This window comes from Protopterus annectens, chromosome 6.part1 (genome assembly GCF_019279795.1).
Source record: "Protopterus annectens isolate FY-2018-M chromosome 6.part1, PAN1.0, whole genome shotgun sequence".
Taxonomy (NCBI): domain Eukaryota; kingdom Metazoa; phylum Chordata; order Ceratodontiformes; family Protopteridae; genus Protopterus; species Protopterus annectens.
This window is the reverse complement of record NC_056738.1, coordinates 69,737,068-69,763,297: the sequence shown is the minus strand read 5'-3', so window position 1 is coordinate 69,763,297 and position 26,230 is coordinate 69,737,068. Positions and strand designations below refer to the sequence as shown.

At 42.1% G+C, this 26,230-nt stretch overlaps 1 protein-coding gene across 1 annotated transcript in view; it reads right to left on the bottom strand.

Annotated features, from left to right (window-relative positions):
• Positions 1-8,503: 8,503 nt before the first annotated feature.
• Positions 8,504-26,230, bottom strand: part of PHGDH (phosphoglycerate dehydrogenase) — a 376,392-nt gene continuing 358,665 nt past the window's right edge. Inside the window, exon 12 of the mRNA XM_044075497.1 lies at positions 8,504-8,951. Within this exon, the coding sequence (XP_043931432.1) occupies positions 8,800-8,951 (152 nt within the window). The 3' untranslated portion in view covers positions 8,504-8,799. The remainder of the gene's footprint in view (positions 8,952-26,230) is intronic.

The window sequence follows — 26,230 nt, the reverse complement described above, 5'->3', positions numbered from 1 at the left end:
TCACAACTGATAGTAGCAAGCTACATCACATGCAGTCCTTACCACAACAATCCTATAGAGGAGATTACTGCTTTTCTAGCTCTGTGGATCAGCATGGACACAGATCTGTTCCACTACAGAGAAGCTGTGCATTTCATATGAGTGTATTATTATTCTAAGTTCCCTCAAATAAATGACAGACACAAGTGCCATGTATAATTAATGCATTAAAGTCCATACCATATTTTGAACATAAGGGATACAAAATGTTCTTATGTATGACAATGGCCTGCAATATAGGAGTCAGGAATTTAGAAGATTTGTGCATGAGGGTCAATTTGGATATTTAATGTCCAGTCCACTTTATCTTCAATACCATGGACAACATTAGAGAGAGCTGTCTAAAATGGTGAAGAATCTGAGACACAGCTGCAGCAAAAGCTAAGACAACTATCAACTTGCACCTGTGGAATACACAAATATTCCACTGCAGGGGCTAATTCTCTCATCAGCTCAACTGCTGGTGGGCAAAATGTTGAAAAATAGATCACTTCCTAATGTAAAGTAAAAGGAATGACAGAAAGTAATCACTACATACAGAAATACTACCATGACAGAAATAAAAAATGCCAGACTTACAGGTTGGTGTCAAAGAATCCAAAGCCATGGGAAAGTCCACAACCTGAAGTTAAAGGTGTTTGTGAAGCAGATGAACCAAGATTTGGTGGTGTTCATGGGGAAGACAGAAAGCTGTACAGATGAAATCAGACACTTGCTATCTATCTGTAGAGAGCAGATTTTTTTTTATTAATTGCCTGTTTTGTGAGAATATCAAATTTTATATTTTCATATATGATTATGCCTGGAAGTTTGGTCTAACAAGTAAAATGTTATACTGTTTAATGAGGAACGATGAACTAGCAACACGTCCAGTCCCAGCACGGAAAAGGAGCAACCAAAACCAAAAGTTTGTGTATAGTGAAGAGTCAATTCAAAAGACTGTTGAGGCTCTGCAAGGACAGTATAGATCTTTCCATTGAAACCAACAAGATGGAGAAAATATTTGTAGATAGAGGTTATGACATTAATATGGTCAGACAAGTTAGAGCCCAGGTTATGGGGGATGATCAAACTTCATATAGGATAACTGTCAACAAGAGACATAGTGGTGCAAATAAATATAGTTCTAATAATGATATCCTTGAGAAGATAAAGTTTATTACAACCTACACTAATGATAGTGCAGCTATTAAGAGGATTATTAGTAGAAATTGGGGAATATTAACCATTGATGATAAAACGGCTAAATTGGTGGACTCTATTCCTGGATTCACCTACAGAAACAATAGAAGTTTGAAAAGGATATTATGTACCAATCCGAGAATTATTGATCCTCTGAATACATAGGCTTCAGAGACATTAGGTACGTATCCATGCAAATGATGTAATTATTGTAGGTATATTTCAACTGAACAGAATTTTATACATCCGGTCTTGAACTATTCCTTCATTCCGAGATTTCGTGCTTCCTGTGAGACCTCAGGGCTGGTATATTTAGCTACCTGCCAGCTGTGTCCTGCATTTTACATAGGACTAACAAAAAGGAAGCTCAAACAAAGAATATATAATCATCTTTATGACATCAGGTGTAAAAATGAGCTTAATGCGCTGGCCAAGCATATTTCTCTAAACAATGGTCATACCTTTGTTTTCAGAGTTCTACAGGTAGTTAATTCTAACATTAGAGGGGGAGACTATATGAATTATTTAGAACAAAGGGAGCTTGAATGGATCTTTAGATTAAGAGGCCATTATTCACCGGGGTTAAATGCATACGTCTCCCTTAGGTCTTTTTTAATCTCTCGGAGGTAGCAATGATTGATGGAGCTAGGCTTTTGATCTAACTATTGTTTATTTATTTATTCATTTATTTATTTGTTCATCTAGTATTTATATATTTGTCTCTATATTCATATTCACATTTCATATTTGCTTGCATTTAGAGTGATGTATATATATTTGTACACTTTCATATATTTATTCATTGATTTATTTATATATACATAATTTATAAAGATATTAGGTTTTGATTTAATTAATAACTTTTCTTTTATGTATATATATATATATATATATATATATATATATATATATATATATATATATATACATTCATGCCTACATACACTCATAGATGCATATTTATCTATATATACATATCAGCTCATTATAATCCAACAACAACATTTTATTGTTCAAGTTTGTTCAACACAAAATTTAAGTGTGTTGATGGTGAGATATGCTTTTTTGCTTTTTTCTTTTTTGCCTTTCTGCTGTACCATGAAATGAATTGGATGTATGTAGTTTTATTTAATATAAAGCGTATAGCTATCATTATGACATCGATATTTATGATGCATTTATATCTTTAAGGATTTACACACACACACACACATACATATATATATATATATATACATATATATTTATATATATATTTTTTATTTTTATATAGGTTTGAGAACAATGTTTGATGTCTTGTATTTCTTCATCTCTTTTTCTCCTTTTATTGTGCTTTGAACTGTCTCCATGTGCGTTGCTAACAGAACAGATATTTGTTGTTGTAATAATTGAATAATGGATTGATTATATATTATTTAATTAATTGATGAGGGTAATTGTCAATTTTCATCAGTGTATATAAACCTCACTAGTTTTACTTGATTTTATGATCTGAAGAAGCGTATATTATATACGTGAAAGCGCTTATCATTTTATCTGTTATTAAAGCCTTTATCGCAAAACTTTTGGTTTTGGTTGCTCCTTTTCCGTGCTGGGACTGGACGTGTTGCTAGTTCATCGTTTTCATTTCTGTGACGAACAGTCTCTCTTGGTGTAAGCAGTTTATCATTGTTTGGACTGTTTAATGAGGATATGTTAAAATTTACTTTTCGTGAAGCCAGATGTTTTTGAGTAAATAAAACTAATTTACTACTTTTAGGGTTTAGCAGTAATTGAGAGTCAATTCTTTCCATCAAGGTACAGGAATCTTGGGTTACTTCTTGTAATTTTTCCAGGGTTTGTGCATAACATCTCAAGGTGGAATTATCTGCATACTGGTCTAAGGAGTCACACTTACTTGCTGAGTGCAGGTCATTTATAAATTTATTAAAAATAGATGGCCAAGGATGAACACTTAGGGAACACCAGCATATACAGGAATTAAGGAAGGAAGGAAGGGAAGGGGATTCATTTTGCCATTTAACTGCCTGACATCTACTGGGCAGGTAACTTTAAACCAGGTGAGCAATGGGCTAGAGAGTGATAAGGCAAACAGCTTATCTACCAACCTCTGGTGGGAAACTACAGCAAAAGCTTTTGGGATGTCTAGGAAGAGTACAGATACCAGTCTGACTGCATTTCTGTCTATGTTTACAGTGTGGATAAAACTGAGAAAGGCAGTAGTGGTAACTCTGGAAGGGATGAAAGCAGGGTTGAGGTTGTGACAGGAGGGTATTTTCAGTGATGTAATCGAGTAGTTGGGAATTGACACATTTCTCAAACATTTTGGACAGAGGAGATATAATCGCCTCCCTTATGTAGTGGTAGGATATAACATTTTTATTCACAATGTATGGACATAGCATTAGACGATGAATATACAGAAGATGGAAACTGGATATGCTAGTGTATCAGTAGCAATTCTGATATATTCAGCTGGTACATTTCCTGGGGCTACAGTGACTGGCTTTAGCTTAAACCTGTGGCTACAACTCTTTATGTATGATGTAGACAGATGTTTGTTACACTTCTCTGCCCGAGTAGTGGTAGGTTGGGAGCTGGGGGTACTGAGGTTGGACTGGTTTGCTATGCTGCCTGATAAGGTGTCTATGGATGGAGGAGATTGCATGATGTGTGCAGGTTTTAGGAGTTGATTTATGGCCGACTAGAAGATTTTTTTGCTTGTTTTGATTCTGATATTTTAGAGTATCAATTTTGTCAGTTTTAAATCTTGTATTTCATTTTATTTCTGAGATGCCTACAATGTTGTAGGTTAGCCTGAGGTTAACATTTTTCCCAGGCCTTGCTTCTTTGGAGAGTCTAAGTGGTTGACTGGCTTTGACTCTTGGCTCAGAGAGAAGCATGTTCATTTAGAATAGTTAAATATAAGTTTAATTCAGATATAACTTTAACAAGTGGTGTTTTAAAGAGATTACAATTACGTGATTTTAAGTTATTAATGTTTAGCTTTGGAAGGATTTTAGATTTCTTACTTGGCCACACAGTGTTGTCTCCATAAGTTATTATGGATTCCTAGAGAATGCAGGGAGGTGGGCCACTAAGTAAATGTAATAAAGCACCTCTGAAAATATTATTGAAGAGGAGTGAGGATCTGGCAATAAAAGATTGCCTACTACTAGTTTTGTCATGTTGAACAGGTGTAGAGAGGAGATGTAGAAGGGTACTTAGGTTTATGGGAGGTCAGAGTTTAAAGTAAGCCAGTCAATACTAAGGTTGTCCAGTATTACAGTTTCTGGAGTGATGTTCATTGATACCCAAAAGCAGAATTCTTCAGCAATACTGATGTTACCAGGAGTGATACAGGCTGCACAGATTTGTAACTGTTGAGTTTAAGGAAGATCAGAAGTTTTGCTTTGTTAATTTGAGGAGGGTTGAATGAAGAAGACAGTATTACTAAATTATCTTTGGACAGCATTGGTACACCTTGTCTTCCTGTCTGATCTGAGGATGTTGTATCCTAGGGTGTGATTTGATCAACTTTCAAGTCTTGTTTTAACCATGTCTTAGTTACTATTACTAAATCCCGAAAGTGGAAATCTAACCAGGCATAGGATTCTTTAAATATGCTTCTGAGGTTTATGCTATTACAATTTTATTACATATGTTTCTAAGGTTTATGTTGTTATTGCAATTTTATTACATATTTCTGAGGTTTATGTTATTATTACAATTTTACTACATATGCTTCTCAGGTTTATGTTATTATCAGAATTTTATTACATATACTTCTGAGGTTTATGTTAAGGAAGTAAAGGCCTGTAGGTTTTGTGAGTTGTGCTACAGTGGAAGAGGAAACAGACTGGGGGAGGGGCAGTGGGGAAGGTTTGTTGGACCTAGGTTGGGGTCGATGTCTCTACTTTATTTTAGGTTGGTATTCTACGATAAATGTGAAAGAGCCATTTACATTTGGTTTTGTACCTTGATCCTAGCTTGCGGTGTGTGAAGCTTAACCATTGGTATTTGTTCCTAAGGTGGTGGATAACAAAGGTTATTCTAAGCTGGAGGCTATGGTGACAGTGGTTATGGTTGTTGGTTGTGTTTAGGGCATGTGTGCAAGATCTGGGAAAGCTGGCTGTGAATGTGGAAAGGATGTACTGTATGTTAGTAGCGTAAAAGAGAAGAATGGTAATTATGTACAGTAGCAGCATTGTGGGTTGCAGTCTTGTGGTGATGGAGGAGAATAGAGGGGAAGAGATGTGGGGGTCTGCTTTAGGGACCACAAGTAGAGTGGGAAGAGAAATGGGAGAACAGTGCCTGTGGTGCAGTGTAGTAGTGCCAGCAGTGTCATCCTCTCTGCTTGGGTGTCTTTTTTACATAGCCCTATTCTCTGGCATAATATACCTTTTGTGGGCTGGGCAAGGAATGAGGTATACACCTTGAGGATGTGCCTATCTTGGGCCCTAGGGCAGGCACTCTTACCTAGAAGTTCTGCTTCTCCCAGCCCAGCAACTGCTCCCCATCTTGGTCTCCACCAGGGTTTAGCAGGCAATGCCCTGTGTCACTACCCTTACCTCCAGGATGGGCACATCTATCTTGCCTGCCTGCGGAGTCAAGATAGGCCAGATATATAAATAAAGAAAGCTTAAAAAAGTAAAGGTCAAAAAACACACTACGACTCTAAATTATATTTTCAGACATTAAAGATTTAACTTTTGGAAAGTTGGCTTATCAAAGTTTGAGTGACAGTGCCAGACAGGATATTACTTTTGATCAATACCTTTTCTGAATACATACAAATATGCCGGGGTGTCACTAGAACACTAGTGATTTGCTTAATCAGTCTGTGCATTGTAGCTGTCCCGCACTCCCTTATAGGCTCATAGGTAGGTACTAGGCTATCGGCCCTAGGGCCTATACAAGCCTAGCCAAAAAGGTACCCTGGCTTTCGCCACCCAAGAAAATTATTTTCCTGTGCCCCTGTCGGTGAATTTCCCATTTCCCATCCAATCATCAAGATTTTTCTTGAAGAGTGCTAATGAGGAGCTTTGTTTGATATAGATAGATAGTTTATTCCAGAGTATGGAAGTCTCTGGGACAGGAATTTATCCCTCCAGCATGGTCTGTTTATTGTGGTGACAAGGTTTAGGTCCCCAGAGCATGTAGCTCTGAGGGACTGGGATTTCTTTAAGGTGGAGCATGTCCAACAGCTCTAGGTTTGACATAGCTTTGTATGTTAGACAGAGACTGCCTCTGAGTAGGCGATATGCGATGTAGTAAAGCTGGAGTTTTGAGACAGTCTGCGTAGATGTCTTGTGAGGTACATATAATGGGTGTAATGAGTGACGAATAGAGGGGAACAATGACCTCTTTTTCAAGGATGGGAAACCTTTTGTGTTGAAGTGTGCCACGTAGAAGGATTTCCTGACTACTGTGGTGATGTGATTATCAAAGGAGAGACTACTGTCCAACTGTGTCCCAAGTGTTAAGTAGACTACCACCTATGTGGTAGCTCATGGGTACAGAGTTTTTACCAAAGGGGATGACAATGCACTTTTTGGCATTGAGCTTGAGGCCATGGCTTTGACACCAGGCATCTGTCTCAGTGAGGCCCTTTTGTAGGATGTCCACATCATTAGGAGTTTCAATTATGGCTCCTAGTTTGCAGTCATCTGCGAACTTTGTTAGCCAAAGACCTTCTGTGTTAGCCTGTACTTCAGAAAAGTAGATACCAAACAGGAGAGGACTCAGGTCTGAACCCTGTGGTACTCCACTTGTCACTGGTCTGAAGTCGGATTTGGAGTTTGCTACTTTCACAATGTGGGTTCTGTCAGTGAGCCAGTTGGCAACCCATCTTGTGACATAGGGATTTATACCTAGTTTAGTGACTTTATCTATAATTCCAGAGTGGGGGATGGTGTCAAAAGCCTTGGCGAGATCTAGATAGGCTGTGTGAACCACCTTACCCTAGTCTACGGCTTTGGTGACTGCTTCAAAGAAGTCAAGTCAGGCTTAGGAGACATGATCTGCCTTTTACAAACCCGAACTGGGAGGGCCAGAGTCTGGAGATTACCAATGTCTTTGTTTACAAGTTCCATGATGATACGTTATATGGTCTTGCAGACCAGGCTCGTTAGGCTAATGGGGTGGTAGTTTCCGGGGTCTGTGGTGGCTCCCCCTTTGTGGAGTGGGATAACTGCCGCTGTGCGTCATTCAGTGGGCACAAAGCCTGAAGTGAGGCTATGATTGAACATGGTGCTTAGGTGGGGTGCCAGTTCATTCTGTAGTTCATGAAGAATGCAGCCTGGGATGTTGTCAGGTGCCATGGATGCTGTGTTCTTGGCTTTGGAGAGTGTGTTTTTTATCTGTGCAGCCATGATTACAGGAACTTTGCATTCTTCTGGTATAGAGATGGGCCCTTTTGGGGGGGAGGGGGGGGGTAAAGTTAGCACTGAACCTATCTGCCAGGATGCTGGCAATATCAGTTGGATCTGTATATTTAGTGCCATTGTGCTGTCACTCAGAGCAGATCTGAGTGTTGCCATTGAGGTTCTTGACACAGCTATACAATGCTTTGTGGTTGTCTTTAGAATCAGTGGCGATTTTGTTTTCATAACTAGCTTTGGAGGATTTTATGAGGGATCTCAGCTTCTTACTGAGGCTGACCAGGGAGTTCTTCCAGTCATGGGATTTTACTTTTTTTTGCAACAGTTTCTTTCTTCTGTTGTAGAGTTTGTTTATGGCAGGGGAACACCAGACTGGCTTCCTTTTTTTGGAGGATAGCATCTTGGTCCTGTTAGGGATAGCACGATCCATGCACTTGTGTAAGTGCTTATAAAGTGCATTTGTGTAGGATTCAGCACTCGTACCTCTATTGTCCATCTGCATGGGTGTTGTGAAGTTTGCTACTTCTGTCTTAAGAAGCGTGAAGTTGGCTTTGGAGAAATTTTTTACGGTGGTTTCCCTAATGGGGGTGGGGGCGGGATGTGGATGTCTAGGCTGATTAGCTTGTGGTCGGATCTGACCAAGTAAGCCGTGAATCTATTTTATAACAGCACTGTACACACTGTCTTAGGCAGTGCACAACATGTTTTTCCATGAACTATTTCCTTAAATTTATCTTGCGCCATTTCCCCTTTCAGCTACCATTCCTGCCATTTTTTGTACAGCCTACCTCAACCCAAACAATGCAGTGTAGAAACCATGGTTTCTTCATCCAGCATTAAGAAGCAAATGTATTAAAATGGTTACTCTACTAAGATGTTTAAATTTACAACCAGACTACTTTTTTTAAGTTTGTAGAACTGTTTATTTATATACATATTTTGTAAACATCTTTTGTTTGTTACAAGACTTGAAGAATCACATTAGAACATTTCAGGACAACTACAAGAATGGAAATGTTAACTAATTAACAATGATATTGCTGCAAACCAGCTAAATGGAGCAGTGTGTCAGACATGCACTCTCTTTATGTGTACTGCACAGGTTAATGTAAATATGACCTAAAAAACACATGACAAGCAGCAACACTGGTCCCTAGGTATATATGAAAACATCTGCAAAGTGTCATGACAACAGCTACAGTGCCAACTGTACTGCAGCAATAACATGCTGTTTCAGCTTGGTTAGATCTCGTAATAATGAAGATATTCCCATGATGCTCCACCGTTCACCAGTATCACAGGAGGTACTGAACGAATTAATTTGAACACCATCAGCTTTCAATATATCTACAGGAAAAAGAAAAATCAGTTTACTTTAAAACAAATTGAAACATAACTGATTAAACAACATTTGATGCCTTAAAGATATACAACTCATCTTGCTTAATTTAGTATTTGCATCCAGACTTGTATGCCCATAATCCGAAAGGGTATCTCAATCTAACGCAAACAAACCTTCCTACCTACCATAAAAACACACCTCTGAGGTTTTAAAAGACAGAAGAAAACCACTGGAAGATAGATGCATAAAATACACAGCAAATACAACTAACGCAGTCTGAATGTGATACAAAGAAATTCCATTCTTACAAACCTACAGGTTATCATGCACAATTTTTTCCTACCTATGTAAATTCCAGACAGGGTGCCTCTTGAAGTAATTTGGGACATACTTCTGTTGATAAAATGTTGTTGCATGCTACTCAGGATGGACCAAGACTGCTCATGTCCACTCCATTATCTTTGTTCTTATACTGGCAATTAAGCTAACTGCTTAATAAATGAATAAACAACCACTCAAAACAAAGGAAATTTCACCCAGCTAGCCATATCTTGATGTGGGTAATGCTGGATTTACCCATGGTTGCCGTGGTTTGGTCATGAGGGTGAAGCCCAAGTAAACAAAGCCAACAGTGGGTAAAATACAGCATTACCCACACCCAGCCATGGGTTACTGCTATTATACAATGACATTATTTCAGAAAGAAATTACTTAATTTTCTTAAATAATGTCTTTGTATAATGGCGCCATGGTGTTCTTCCTCATTGTTTCCTGATTCTGCCACTTTGATGATGTACTGCACATGCATATGGTACTTACATTCCCATGCTTACAAAGAACATCAGTGCTTTGGAAAGCAAGCAACGAGAAAGGAAGATCTCCATTGCTGTTGCTATATATTTTTTTTTTTGAAAAAGAAAAAAAAAACTGCAACCACTGGACAGTTCAGAGGTACAACAGAGACAGGGAGTAAATACAAGGAAATTGGGTATGTTTCTTTAATTATGCAGCAGAATGTACCCGGTTTTCCTTGTACTTTTTCTCTGCTCTTAAAAGTACCTCTTGACCATTTATTTCATGAAATGTAGACAAAGCCATAAATAAAAGAAGGGACTTGACTGTTATTGTTATTCTTATAAACTTAGAAAGCTGTGAGAATAACTGTGCATTGTCTGAAGGAAAGAAAGTCTGAAACTGAAATGGGTGTCATCATTTAGTGACTTTGTTTCTCTGTGATTTGTTGGAAAACCTCAAATTTTATGAGGAATGAAGTCACTAAATAATGACACACTTTTCAGTTTCAGACTTTCTTTCCTTCAGATTAATGCCTGCCTGCCATATACCAATAAAAAAAGCCTGGCTGCTTAAATGGTACTTTAGCGACTGGACTTTTTTCTATGGGTAGGGTTCCTATTAGAACTACAAACGCTTGAAATGTCGAATGTCATATGGTCGACACCATATGATTGACATTTCAAGGGTTCGAAGGTTAAATGTAACGGTGCCGTTCAGTGCAGAATGGGAGAATTTCTCTTTTCTGCACTCAAGTGCGAACTCGGAGTTGGTATATTTAAGTAGGGGGGGTGGAGGGGTGCAGGGGGGCCTTGCCCCCCTGCCTGCACCATTAAGGTAAGCTTTTTTTGTTTTATTATACATTCGAACTTTTAAACTTCGGTCATATGTTATTGAACATATGGGATTCGAAGCTTAGAAAGTTCAAATATATAATATAGACCCTATAGGTATATACTAGATTTAAAACAGGGGTGCTGTTTGGGCTGTTCAATCAGCTTGCTCGTGTTTGAATGTTAATGGCCAGTCATTGTATAATAAGTTAATAGACACTTCCCAATCAACCTGCATGTTGCCGTGACCTTTATATTCTTTATCCATGCCAGTCAATTTTGAAGCCAGATTACAACTTGTTTGTTGTTTGTCTTTTCGGCTTTTCCCGGTTAGGGATCGCCACAGCAGAACTCCGGTCTGCTAATGACTGGCAGTAGATTTTTATGTTGCCGAGTTGCCAGCCTGATGCCCAACGTTCAGCGAAGGCACACCCATTCACGCATGTCTTTCGGAGGCCACTCGACCACGGGGAGGACATGCAGATTCCTCACAGAAGGCACTCCAGCCGAGATTCAAACAGGAGAACCTCTTGCTGTGAGGAAACAACGCTGCCGCTGTACCACCGTGGCTAACAAGCCAGATTACAACTTAACGAAATGAAATATTAAATGAAAAGTTATCAACTTGTGCCTAAAAAACACCCTTCACACTTCCCTCCAACCTCAAAATCAAAACTGCATTTAATTATCAGCTTAACTATAACCTGGATATGCACCCTATTTTAGTTTAACCTTTCCACAAGTATTCAAGTTTCTATAACATTTCTCTCCACCAGGGAAACTATGTTAAGAAGAAACCAGAGTAAGTGCATTACACCATTAGACTATAAAGATTGTACTTTTTCGGAAGAATCTTCAGTACGTCAAACTGAGGTGCAGACTCTAAAGACATAATACCCAAGGCTTGTAGAAAAGGTTGCACGTTTTTCTACTTCACAGTAGATTCCCTTGGCCATGTGCACAACGCATATATTATTATATCAGCTGATCTTTGAAAATAACCATCCTCATGTTGGATCTATGATTGGGACAGCCTTCCCTCCTTTCTCAATCTTGATATTTTTCTCTGAAGCTCCCATGCTCAGGAGTGCGTGCATCCTCCACTGGTGCATGCTGTGACAACATGAGACACACAAGCAAAGCAAGGTTTAGTCCCTGGCCAGCCAGTTCTCTCCCTTCCCCAATCAGAGTGATCACATTCCTGCAACTCAAGAAATGCTGAAGGAAACCTACACTATAAAAAGGGGCAACTTCCCTACTTGCAGGGAAAACTAACAATGCACTCTGGAACCAAACACCAGAGAACAGCAGGATGGGCTCAGTGAGGATGATGCTTTTGAGATCAATTGATATGGTAAGAATGTATCCATTACATCAGGCTAGGAAGAATCTCAAACAGTATAACCCCCAACCCTCAGGTAACAAATTTCAAAGCTGTCTTGACTCCTCTGGACTCAATATCAAAGCGATAATGTTTATTAAAGATGTGGATGAATGACCAAGTGGATACAGCACAAATGTTCAAAATGGCTACACTTGTTAAGTACTGGAAGCAGCCATGTTTCTTGTGGAGGTCTCTTATGGCACCATTTTCTAATGGACAGATAAGACATGAAGTTAGCAATTTACATGGATAGGGTTTGCTTGGTAAATTCAAACCCATCTATCAATGGAGCAAAAGAGAACAGCTATCAGCCTTCCTGCACTTGTTTTGGGGAGGAACTGAGCTGTTGTTCTAAGTCAGTGGTGCGAGAGGCTCTTCTTCCTGTAATTTATTTGCCGTTTTATTTTATATGTCAACTGGGGTACGATACTGATGAAGATGGACCTTTTTCAGGTTCTGCCTAGATTAAACTGACACATGAAACAAGGCTAAAACAGTGTTAACAGTCTTAACCACAATTACAACAATAAGAAAAACAAAAAGCTATATAAGAATTGCAATGAAGAAAGCAGATTTACAGAAATGGTAAATGAAATTGCAATATTTAATGGAAAAAAGCAGACTAATAAATATTCAAGGTATGTCCACTTATGTTTGTGAACTGGGAGGCCCACAGATAAAACAAGAGGGTGAACAGAGTGATTTAAGGACAATTCCAAAACCATTTTTGAAAAGACAGATTATTATGAAAGGCCAAACAAAGTTCTCAATAAATGAAGGCATTCTGCTTGAGATCCAGTGGGCAAAGGTTATAGCAACTAAAAAAGAATCTTCTAAGGGAGGAAAGTCAAAGATGACAAACCTACAGGCGTGAATGTATAGAATAAGCCTGTCAAAAGTGAAATTCAAGACCCCACAAGGGGAGGAGTTCAAGGAAGGGCAGAGATGCAAAGCCCTTTTATGGACCGTTTCACCAGTCAGTATTAGGGCCAAAGTGTTGACCTTCATAACAGTTTAACACACACACCCTAGCCACAGAATAATGGAGACCCAAGTTGTACAGCTACCAGTAGACCTGGCAAAACAAACAATTGGAGGTGATCTGCACTTTCTCTCTCTCCACCAATATGCAGATGTTCTTCCATTTGTCAGAATACATCTTACATGTAAGAAGACTTTACAGTAGTTTCAGCCATCCCTGGCACCCTTGACAAGAAATCACAATGTCAGGGGATCTAAATCAAGAAGCCACATTTGAGGTACAGCTGGCTGTTATTTCAGACTTGTATGAGCTTCCCAGATGTTTAACAAGATGATTTTCTGTATTCCCAGGGGCCTGACAAGTCAAATGGCACCTGAGCAGGCTCCAGACTGCCCCCCCCCCCCGAGGGCCAAAACAAATGGCCTTCCAATATTCTGAACTGTAGCAAACAGCTTATACAAACTCTATGCTAAAAATATGTATCAGCAACAGTTGTCTGAATGAACCAAACTCTTCAGGCACTGCTGATCATGGCCCTTGGCGGTTTGTAGCCAGGACAGCCACCCTATTTTCCTCACCAAAGTTACAGTACTGCCTATCTTGGCCATAAAAGGGCAATAAGTGTAAGTTCTGATCTTTTCTGAATTTTGTGCTTAAGAGTCGAATCAGATGGAATAGTGGGAAAATGTACAGGATCTCCCAGTGTAGAGGCAGGAAAACTATGGCCACTGCCACCTTCCCCTGCTGCATCAAGGAAAAGAGGGAGAGCTGCACTTTCCCTTGTAAAGGAACAGGTCAGTCGCTGGATAACCCCACTCCTACAAGACTGACTAAATAAAAGGCCTGAACTTCAAAAGAGGACTAGAGTGTCGGCTCAGGGATTCTGCCACTACATTTATCTGTCACTCACTATGTGAATGGCTTGTCCACTATCATAGCCAGGCCAGCATCATCTCTGCACAAAGGGTTCAAGTAAGTGATACCATGCTTGTTTGGGTACAACATGGACTGACTACATGTCAAAAATATTATCAGCCCTGAACTCAGCTCTCCGACCAGAGTCCTTTTGGGAAGAGACATACTAATTTATATGGATGCCCTCTATTCAGGAAGTAACCATTTCCTTTAACTCCAGAGAAGCAGAGTTTGGCACCTCATTCTGCCAGTGAAGTGTCAGTAATTAAGATTTTTCATAGGTTTGCTGCAGGAAGGAAAAAGCTCCTTGACATTGGCGAGTATCTGCCACCACTCATAGGTTCATAGGTTCATACTAGGCTATCTGCCCGAGGGCATTTACAAGCCTAGCCCATAGTTTTGTGGCTTACGCCACCCCTTTAGTTTGGAGAAACTATGCTGCCCATTATTTTGCTGTGCCTCTGTCGAGCAGTGACACTGAGGTAACCCCTGGGGTGAATCTGCGATCTCCCATCCATTGGTCAAGATTCCTCTTGAACAAGGCCAGCGAGGTGCTCTGCCTCACATATACCGGGATTTTGTTCCACAGCATAGGGAGTCTTTGGGTGATGAATCTATCCCTCCAGCACGTCCTATTAATAACCGTGTCGAGGTTTAAGTCTCCCGCCCTTGTGGCTCTGAGAGATCTAGATTTTTTGAGATGAAGCATGTTCATCAAATCTGGGTTTGACATGGCCTTGTATGTCAGGCACAGGTCACCTCTGAGCAAGCGGTAAGCAACTGAATATAGCTGGAGTTCTTTCAGTCGGGCAGCATAAGACAGATTTTTGAGACCCTTTATCCTTTTGGTGAGGAACTTTTGTGGCCTCTCCAGCTGCTGCAAGTGTCGGGTCAGATGCATTCTGAATGGGGCATTGTACTCGATCATTGGTCTGATGAGTGATGAGTATAGGGAGACTATGACCTCCCTTGATCTAGATGTGAATCCCTTCATGATAAGGTGGGCAATGTAGAAGGTCTTCCTAACTACTTTAGCAATATGAGTGTCGAATGAAAGGCTACTGTCAACCTGGGTCCCCAGGTCCCTGATAACTTCTTCTGTGATCAGTGGATTGCCACCTATATGGTAGCTAGGGGTAACCTTGTTTTTCCCGAAGGGTATGACTATGCATTTCTTGGCATTTAACTTTAGGCCATGGCTCTGGCACCAGTTATCCGTTTCTGTGAGACCCTTCTGAAGGATATCTGTGTCAGATGTGTTTTCGACTACGGCGCCCAGTTTGCAGTCATCTGCAAACTTTGTCAGCCATAACCCTCCTGTGTTTGCTTGTACTTCAGAAAAGTAGATGCCAAATAAGAGTGGGCCCAGGACTGAGCCCTGTGGGACACCACTTGTGACAGGCTTCGAGTCTGACATGGCGCCAGCAACTCTGACCCTGTGGGTTCTGTCACTCAGCCAGTTTGCAACCCATCTTGTAATGTATGGGTTAACATTTAAGTTGATGAGTTTTTCAATGATACCTGAGTGGGGTATTGTATCGAAAGCCTTCGCCAGGTCTAGGTAGGCTGTATGGACCGCCTTTCCCTCGTCAATGGCCTTGGTGACTGTTTCGAAAAAGTCAACCAAGTTTAAAAGGCATGATCTGCCTTTGACAAAGCCAAACTGGGTTGGATCCAAAGTCTGCAAATTCCCTATGTCTTTATTTATGAGATCCATTATGATCCTCTCCATGGCTTTGCAGATAAGGCTTGTCAAGCTAATGGGATGGTAATTTCCAGGGTCGGTGGAGGCACCGCCTTTGTGAAGTGGGACCACAGTCGCTGTGCGCCACTCCCTGGGTACGTATCCGGAGGTGAGACTAAGATTAAGCAGCTGTCCTAACTGTGGGTTTAATTCCTCGTTGAGTTTGTGGAGCACACAGCCGGGGACACCATCAGGTCCCATGGATGCTGTGTTCTTTGCCTTGGAGAGAGCAGTTCTCACCTGGGCGTTAGAGATGTTTGGGGGGCTACAATCATTTGGTATAGATATCTCCCTTTTGGGGGGGGGGAGAAGTTTGCACTGAACCTGTCAGCCAGTATGTTGGCAATGTCTGTAGGATCAGTAATCTTCACATCATTTTGAACTAATTCTGAGCATATCTGGGAGTTTCCTCCTAGGTTTCTGACATAGCTAAAGAATGCCTTATGGTTGTCTTTAGAGTCCTTAGCTATTTTTCTCTCAAAATTAGCTTTGGATGATTTTATGAGAGCTCTTAGCTTTTTACTTATAGTGATCAGCGGTGTCTTACCTTTTAAGGATTTTGCTCTATCTTGTAGTAGCTTTCTCCTTTTGTTGTAGAATTTGTTTATGGCTGGGGTCCACCAGACTGGACGCTTGCCTTTGGTACAAAGAGTCTTTGTTTTGCTTGGGATTGCCTGATCCATGCAGCCCTGGTGCTGGTAGAAGGCATTTGTAAGTGATTCAGCGGTTTGAGTAATGTTTACCGCTCGGGGCTTTAAAGGAGACCACACTAGTCTTTAGAAGTGTGAAGTCTGCTTTCGAAGTTCTTTACTGTGGTCTTTTTATTTCGGTGGGGCGGGATGAGGACCTCCAGCGAGATTAGTTTGTGATCTGATCTCACCAGTGAGGGGTATACTTCCGGTGTTGAACATTGTGCTCCCATGTTCGGGATGATGAGATCAAGTATGTTTTCTCCTCTTGTGGGGATGGTGACTAGTTGTTCCATGGCATTTGAGTTTATGAATTCCAGGAACTTTTGGGCTAGAGTGTTTGGGCTTGAGTAGTGTTCCCAGTCTATATTAGGGTAGTTGAAGTCACCTAGTATGATGGTGTTTGGAGATACATTTATCCCCTCCAGTGTTTTCAGGAAGGCCGTGTGAGGTTCCTGAGTTTGCGAGGGTGGCCTGTAACATGCTACAAATTGCAGAGCAGTCTTGCCTATGGTTAATTGCACCTGGATGGTTTCCGATGCATCGTGCGTTGCCACCAATCTTGAGGTGTGGGTGTCCTTGATGAATATGGATACCCCCCCTCCTTTCTTGGTATTGTCCGGATTTTGGGGCTGGAACGCATGATATGAGGTAAAACCTGATAGTGCTGGGGTGCTCTCAGGAGCCTTGAACCAGGTTTCTGTCACAGCACAGACATCAATGTTCTCCATACTGAGAAGGGCCTCGAGTGCGTGCATCTTCACTCCATCTTCACTCCATAATCCAGTGATAAAGGTCTAACATCAGAGGCACATTTGTCAGTGAATAGTGTCGGCAGACAGTGACACATCATAGTCCACTTCAGCAGAAATGGTCAGCATATTCAGGGATCTCAACAATTATTTGACTGGACTCCTCACCCCAAACAACTACTTAATTATTTAAGAAACTATAAGAAAACCAACAACTGGATCACAAAACAAACTTTTATTATCATTACTATTGTTATTATTAATAAACTTGTCTCTGTTTTTACATACTGTAGGCTAGGATTGGATGAACTGTGCATTAGATCTACTATGGTCTTGATCACCTGAATGTAACCCAAAGCAACAGATATCCTAAACTAATTTTTAAGTGACTCTCTACCTGATCCCATAAATGAAATAACATGTTGTTCATTAGCATGTTGTCTCAATTTCCCACTTCCAAAATCTATCCATTGCCCTAGATTCTCTGCTAGGAGGATAAATAGACAAACTCTCTTCTGATAGTTGTTTTCTAGTGGCCACTGCTACCACCATAGTGTCTACTGGTGAACCCTCACTCCAGTGTTTCCTGTCCTTAGGCATACCCAAGATGTGATCCGCTTTTTTGGAAATGTGTTCCACCACATCAGGAATCTTTCATGTCTGTTGAGCCATAAGCTTGACAAGGGGGTCAAGGGGTGGTGCCATCCAGGACGATGTTGGTCCGGAAGCAAAGTATACTGACTCATCAGGTGAAAATTTTGGGATGATCAACCCCTTTCTCTGCTTCATCAATTTGAGAATATCACCAAAACTAATGCCTTCAGAGATGGAGTGTGGGGAACCCTCCCTTTCCTCTAAGACAGTGCAGTGTCATCAGTGAATGACTCTGGAGAAGAATCGAAGTGTTTCTGTTTGCATGTCTGCTTTATCTGATCACCTTTTTGGGAAAGCAACAAAAGATTCTGAATCAGAAGTGAAACTAACAAAGCAGATCTCCTCGGAAGCCCATGGGACCAGCTGTCCCTGTCCAACAAGATGATGAGAGGAAGCAGACCCCAGCTGGGGTTTGGCAAGGGCCATACTGGTTGGAGACACCTCCTGTTTGGAGCTTGCCAAAACCCTTTCAAAAGCCTCGAAGGCCAAAGCCGCCACAGGCACAGATAATGCTCTCCAATCTGAGGAAGAAAGGAAGCCCTCAACCAGTGACTTCTGGCCCTGAAGCTGTTCTTGGATATGAGCTATCTAGGACCGAAGATTTGAGAGGGTGGGATGGCTCTGAGAATATCTATGTCTACTTGGCCTTCCCAGACCTCTGTGGAAAAGATTTGGCTACATGTCTCTTCTCGATCCAATGGCACTGGGGTTGACACAGACATGGAAACAGTCAGTGTTGAAGTTGTCAACAGCTCTGCTACTGGCAGAGGTGCTCCAGAATAACACTGAACCCAAAAGACAGATTGGTATGGATTCAAGAAGTGGGGGTGGGGGTGGAGATGATGGTGGGGTACTTTACTGGGGGACACTACCAGGATAACCCCAAGCTGGAGTTGCATCCACAAAGGTTTCCTCATCATCCTATCAATGTCCAGGTCCATGACACTTGAAGGTATACGTAGAGGATACCAGCAATGGTGGCCAAGAGTATCTCCTTTCCTGGAGAATAGGGAAATGCAGTCTTGAACTCATCGGTCCCAGTGAGTATCTGGCTCTTGGTGTAGAAGATTAGACCCAAGGAGCTTCTGGATTTAATCTTCAAGCAGTTTTCGAGTTGAGTTCGAGTTAAGCTATTGGCTCTGGGATTGCTTTTTGGCAGACTTGACTGGAGATTTACTTTTCTCTTTCTCCCGGTTATCCTTATCCATCTCTTTGCCTTTTTTGCCCTTTATCTTTAGATTTAGGCCAGTCTTTCTTAGTGGGGGATGCATATCCCCTGTCTGTGCTGGAAGGAGCCCATTCAGAAATAGCTTGCTCTTTTTCATCAGAAGGGTTCACATACAAATGTGCAGCGCCCAAGCAATACACACATTTGGTGTGGGGATCCTCGGGTAGAAGTTTATAATCGTACTCCAAACACTTTTTGAATTCGAAGGATTCAGACATGGTAAAAACGTGGAATATCAGAAGAACTAATGGGAAATGGGGGGTTGGGGGGTTAGAACCTCAATGGCATTTTTTTAAATTCTCTATACTTGAAAAAGTTGTTCCTAATGAATAAGAGGGTCCCCGGTTGGTGAATTTAGAAAAAAAGAGAGTTGTTTTGGCAATTATATTTTAATTCATATTACAGGCCAGGGTCGAATGAGCATATTACCATAGCCCCTTACTAAAACTAACATCTTTAAGAAGATAAATTTGTTATGTATTTGTTGTATTTTTGTATTTTCACATTTATATACTTTTATACATAAAAAATTATGGAGTATTTAAATTTTAAAATGTGATGGGAATAGGAACGTTTAATGCAATCCTGAATGTTCTTAGGGTTAGCTACACACTATTTCTTTAATGTGGATAATTTATGTGCTATGTGACTTTTTTAAAGTGTTTAAATACTGGATATTTTGTTGGTTAAAGGTACCTGATGAAGTTTTACATACTGTGAAACTAAAGTGCTAGTCTTGTCATTAATAAATTCCTGGGTTATTATTTTCAGCTTCTTTCACTCACTGGCGGCCTGTTTGTTTGGATAATTAAAGGTCACAATGTGACTGACCAGCAGCAGCTACTAACAGTGGTAACTCATAATCACGTGTCTGTCAAAACTGGTGTGTTCTGGGTAACAAATTCATACCCTCACTTCATATACCACATAACATCTGGATGTTTGTCAGGATGTCCATAAAAACAGACACTGAATGTGTTACCAGCTTCCATAAGGTATATTCAGACTGCATCTAGAAAAAGTACACCAAGTGACATACATCTTTCTGTAGCCAGATATTAGCATATTTAAAGCTATGCACTACAAAGGGGGATCCATCAGGTTGGAAAGGAGATGCAAAGTGGACTCGTTACCCTCATACATCTCAGAGACAGTAGTCCTTGGATCCTCCAACTTATCATATGAGACACAGTGTGAGAGCACCACACATCCTATTACAAGGAGTAAGCTCTCTCAAAGGTAACAATGTGAATGGCCAGCCGATGCTTTGACAGTGGTAACTCATGCTTAAACATGTGCCAGCCAGGACTGATGTGTGATAAGAAGAGGGCAGTAGTAGAGGCAGAGGTAATATAAATACAACCCTAACTCTCATGAAAAGGGGCTAACAGGGACTGACCTGGTTTAAAAAATTTATATATATATATATATATATATATATATATATATATATATATATATATATATATATATTGTAGATAATAAATAAGTTCTAGTATGGAATGACATGACAAACCTTCAACCAAGAACTGCTGGCAAGAACAGGCCTGGTGGGGTCATCCCTGGAGAAGAATCCTCAGTTCTAAGGTACCACAGATCTGTAACTGAAGACTCAAAGGACTATTTCCCTGAGTTCAACTGCACATATGGGCTTAAAGTGGCACAAGACATTCGGATACACATCTAAGGGTAAGAAAGTGGAAGAATGGCTCTAATAAAGTGAAGCCCTTGTTAACAGACGTCAATCCCACAGTGCAGTGGTGCAACGGTAGCGGTTTTGCCTCACAGCAAGAGGTTCTCTGGTTCGATTCTTAGCTGGAATGCGAGACCACTTTCTAAAGTGACACTGCAGGAGGCATTCTGACCATCAGCTAGTCCTCTAAATCCCTTTCTCTCACTGGCCCTGCACTAATCAGAAATTATGCCATCAGTCCCTGCACTGAACTCCCATCTTCAGAGAGCTTACATAGGCCTCACATTCTTTATGCATCTCCTGCAGGTAGCAAATTAAAGGCTGCACTTATTGTAATGCTAAAAATAGCACACTCTTTCCCATAATAGTCCTGGCATGGGTCTTGGTCAGTGATACTTGTACAATGACAACCACAGAAAAACTGGGAAAACTGACATTTAAGGAGCTAAACATGAGAACTTTTCTAACCTGACCTTATAGCAAAGTGGTATGAAGCCTTGACTGTGACCAAAGCCACTACTGTTCAATTAGTAGTATGGACACTGGTGGAAGTGGGCCTAGGTGGATGAGATTGAACAGCCACTGCCGGCTTAACCATCACTGGGGAAGGGAGTGGCTCTAGTTCACTGTGCAACATCTAGGGGCATCACTAAACATTACACACCTGGCGCACGAGCCTGCTGAGCACACATGGTCAAGTGGTATTCTGCACACCACAGTTCAATACACAGCACACAGGTGGAGGCATGCATGCTTCCCTGAGGCAGGCAGCAAATATGGAGCTCAAAGGAGCTCCCACACTGCTCAGGTGCTCAAGGTAAGAGAGATGCTCAATGGGCCCACCAGGCTGGTCCACTCTCGCCTCTCTCGGAAGAAAAAATGGGCTGATTAAGATCCTTTGTCCAGGGAGTGAATGGACTGTAAGGCTCTCATCTTGGCTGGTAGATGTCTGGATCTTGCCCTGGAAGACAACCAAATGAGTCAGTTAGGATCAGGAAGGGGAATCATTGGGCAAGACCCAGTGGATGTAGGTAGAAGACACTAACTTTTCTGTGACCAATATCAAGCTGGAGATGTTAACTGTGCAAGCAGTAAAAAAAGAATACCAGATTTGTCCTTGGTCCAAGCAGGGGCTAAACATGCTCTCTTTGAATGGAAGGCAGCACTATAATATAAGCTTTCAAAGGTAAGCATGATCACAGTCAAGAGCGCTAGAGAACGTTCTGAAATGCGCTGAGATGGGGACACAAGAAGAAAGCAAATGTTACCTATGACAGAGGGCCTCAGAAATCAGGCCAGTAATTGTGCTAATATTTTCAACAAATCATTGGAAGAGGTAAAGCTCCTGAACACTAGATGGCATCATAATTCCCCTTCACAAGAACAGGGAGCAACATAACAGGCCAAAAATGAATGATCCTTGTCAGTCAGACCTCAGCTATTAATGACAGAATCAATGCTCTGAAGGAAGGACTTTTAACATCTAAAAGCTTGTGGGGCCACAGGACCATAAGGTGGTATGGCCATGTGACAAAAACTAATGCTAGCCAAGGTGTCAGGGAGTAGTTATTTTTAAAGTATCCATATATTATTACATGTACTATTTCACTGTATGCTACAGGACAAAGTACTGTATTCTATGTGTAGTTTAAAAATCTAGTACAGTTTTAGTCGAGGTGTCAGGAAAAAAGAAGTAATGTACTCACCACAACATTCCATCTGAGTAGTTATACTTCATTTTCTGCAACCTGTGGGTCTTCGGATCCATATCGGATCTGAGCCGGCAACATTTTATCAAGCATCTGCTCCAAGCTCCTCCCCCTTACCCATAATCCCTCACCTCTCCTACCTTTCCTCAGATCGAATTTGCCACTAATCAAACTATTAGCAACTCAATAACATTAACCTAGAACAGGTTCAGGGGAAGGAGGGACAGTTGCAGAAAATGAAGTATAACTACTCAGATGGAACGTTATGGTGAGTACATAACTTCTTTATCTGAAGTAGTTAACTTCATTTATCTGCAACCTGTGGGACAGAGACCCCAGCTACCAAAACTCCTGGGAGGCCCTCATGGAAGGGTATCCCTGAGCACCGCAGAGCCAAAGGATGCTCTCCCTCTAGAGACCAAATCCAACTTATGAGAGATGAATGTATGTGACCTTGGCCCAGGTTGCTGCTGCACAGATATCATCCAGAGAAACCCTAGACCAAAAAGCAGCAGAAGTTGCCATAGATCTGGTGGAATGGGCTTTAATAGGACCAGGTGCGGATAGGCCTTTATCCCTATAGACTTGCAGTATACATTGTGTAATCGACCTGGCTAAGGAGACCTTGAAAATGGCCTTGCCCAAAAAGGGTCTGGAAAAGGACACGAATAATTGGTCAGACTTACAAAATTGCTTAGTCCTGTGTAGAGAGAAATGAAGCGGTCTATGAACATCTAACAAGTGCAGCTTATATTCACCCTTGTTCTGGAAATTTGGAAAGAATACAGGCAGATTAATCATCTGGTTAATGTTAGATTCAGAAGCCACTTTTGGTAAGAAAGAAGGCTTCCTGCGAAGCAAAACCCTGTCTTTATGAAAAATCAAGTAGGGGGCACAGCAGACAAAGCTTGGATCTGAGAAACCCTTTTAGCCGAAGTAATGGCCACTAAAAGGAGGTCTTCCAGAATGGAAATTTAAGTCTACTGACGCTGCTGGTTCAAAAGAGGGTGCCACCAATGCCTGCAGAACTAGAGTAAGGTTCCAAGGGGGGACAGAATTCTTAACCGGGGGATGCAAGAGAAAAGTACCTTTTAGAAAGGCCTTTCACAATCTCAAGGAGGCCAGAGCATTCAAATTTTCACCAATATGAAAATTAGATATGGCTGCACAGTTTCACTCTGGAGGAACTAGCCCCTTGTTGAAAAATATATGACAAAAACTCCAAGACTGCAGGAACCGGGGCAGTAAATGGCTCTCTGTTTCTCTGAGAAGCCCAAATAGAAAATCGTTTCCATTTGCTGCGGTATACCTTCCTAGTGGAAGCTTTGAGGGATGCCACCAGAATACTCTTTACCAAAGATGATAAACTGGGAGTCCTAGCAATCAGGGGAACTGGAGCAACCAAGCCATCAGCTTGAGGCTGTCCAAGTCGGGCGGACTGATGCCCGAGGGATGGGATATGAGATCCATGGAGGAGTTAGAGCATGACACCAGAGGAAGGGGAACCACACTTGAAACGGCCAGAACGGGGCAATGAGGATCACTTTGTACCCCAGTCGGTATGCTTTATGAAGAAACTACGGAATTAGAGGTAGCGGGGGATAGGCATACAGTAACCGGGGAGGCCAAGCATGGACTAGAGTGTCTCTGGGTGAGTCCCCGATTAGAGAGAAGAACTCGCTGCACTTCGCGTTGGAAGGAGATGCAAAGAGATTGCAGCAAGGGTGACCCCATGCTAGGAAGATATCCTCCGATATTGACTGTTTCAAAGACCACTCGTATGGCATTAGAATAGCACAACACAATCTGTTCGCTAAAATGTTGGAGTGTCCCGGGATGTGCGTTGCGATCAGAAACCGACTGGTACAAATAGCCCACTCCCACACTCTCATGGCCTTGTGGCAGAGAGGGTAAGATCTGGTCCCTCCTTGTTTGTTGATGTACCAGACAACGGATATGTTGTCTGACTGAACTGCAATCGTCCCTGGGGGGGAGAACAGTGTGAAAGGCTTGCATCGCTAAAAGCACTGCCCTTATCTCCAGAACACTGATATGCAATCGGTCTCTGTTTGGGACCACGTGCCTTGGACTGTCCTTCCCAAAAAGTGCCCGCCCCACCTGAGCTGGGAGGCACCGTGGTCACTGTGGCTTGGGCTGGGGATGTTAAGAATGGGTGACCTGCCAAAACTTTCGGCGACTGGAGCCACCAAAGAAGAGAAGTCTTGCAGGCTTTGCTGATCCGTATAGGATAGTCCATGGGGAGGTCTAACCAAGACCACTGAACTGCCAAGGTGCACTGAAGCACCCTCATGTGAAGGCAAGCACATGGTAGAATTAAAATTGCTGCTGCCATGGAGCCTAGGGAGTGAAGAACATCGCTCACCATCGGTGTCCTGGGGCTGAGGATCACGGACACATGGGCCCGTAGATTCTGGATCCTGTCCCGAGTGAGAAAAACTTGTAATAGTAGAGTGTCCAACCGTGCCCCTATGAATTCCAAGGTCTGTGTTGGATTTAGGTGGGACTTGGAGATGTTGATGGTGATCCCTAGATTGACTGCAAGATGCATGAAGGAGTCTCTGGCCATGCAAAGTAGACACTTGGTGGTAGCAGCGAGGAGCCAATCGTCTAGATAAGGAAACACCTGAATTCCCTGAAGCCTCAGGTGAGCCGCTACTACTGCCATAACCTTGGTAAACACCATGGGGGCTGTGGTGAGACCAATGGGTAGGGCTCTGAACTGGAAATGATTGGCTCCCAGCCGGAAGTGAAGAAATCTCCTGGAGCTTCTACAAATCTTGATATGGTAGTAAGTGTCCTGGAGGTCTATCAAGCACATCCAGTCGCATCCTCGGAGATAAGGTAGGATGGACTGTAAGGTGACCATCCGGAATTTCTGCTTGGCTACAGACAGATTCAGGGTACACAGGTCCAATATGGATCTGAGGTCCCCCGTCTTTTTTGGCACTAAAAAGAACCTGGAGTAAACGCCTAATCCGGACTGATCTGGGGGGACCGGTTCGATGGCCCGATTGGAAAGCAGCTTTGAAAACTCTTTGAGGGCTAGAGAAGCGGACTCCGATGGCAGACAGAGTCTTCCCGTCTTTCTCGCTCTGGATTAAGGTGTCACAAACTGTCTTCCCAAAAAGGGAGGAACTGTCAAAGGGAGCATTCGTGAAAGACACCTTGAAGGGATCTGTGAATTGACAAGAGTCTGAGCCAGGTGTGCCACTTCATAGCTATGCCAGTCCCAGCCGCCCTAGCTGCTCCTTCTATGGCATGGGAAAGAAGATGCATGGATATGTTAGAAACAGATTTCAGAGTTGACATTTTCGCAGAGAACAGCCGCTTGTCCTCTGGCAACAAGAACTCTGGGGGCGACGGAGCGAATTCCGTGACCAGGTCTCGCTGGAATCAAATGACGCGTGCCAAATAATTCAGCGCTTGTATGGAAAACATCGCTGAAGAAAAAAACTCGCTTCCCAAAGTGGTTTACCTCCCTAGACTCTTTGTCCGAGGGGTAGACCAAAGAACTTTCCTGAGCCAGTTCTCTTGGTGGCAGCCGCCACCACCACCACAGTATCCACAGGGGATCCCTTGTACCAAGCCTGTCTGTCTGCGGGAGGAGAAAGAATCCTGTCTGGGCGTTTGGGTATTGGCTCAATGGTGTAAGGCTCCTTCCATGCCCTCGTGGTGATAAGATACACTAATGGATCTGCAGGAGGGGACACCCAGGATGTAGATGGGCCCATGCCAAAGGCCTCTAAGAATACCGATTCACCCGTTGAGGGTTTTGGGGCGGACCAACCTCCCCTCTGGCAGAGGATTTCCATGATGTCTCCAAAAGAGACATCCTCGGGAGGTGACCTGGGGGAACCCTCATCTTAATCCAAGTCAGCATCTTCAGTG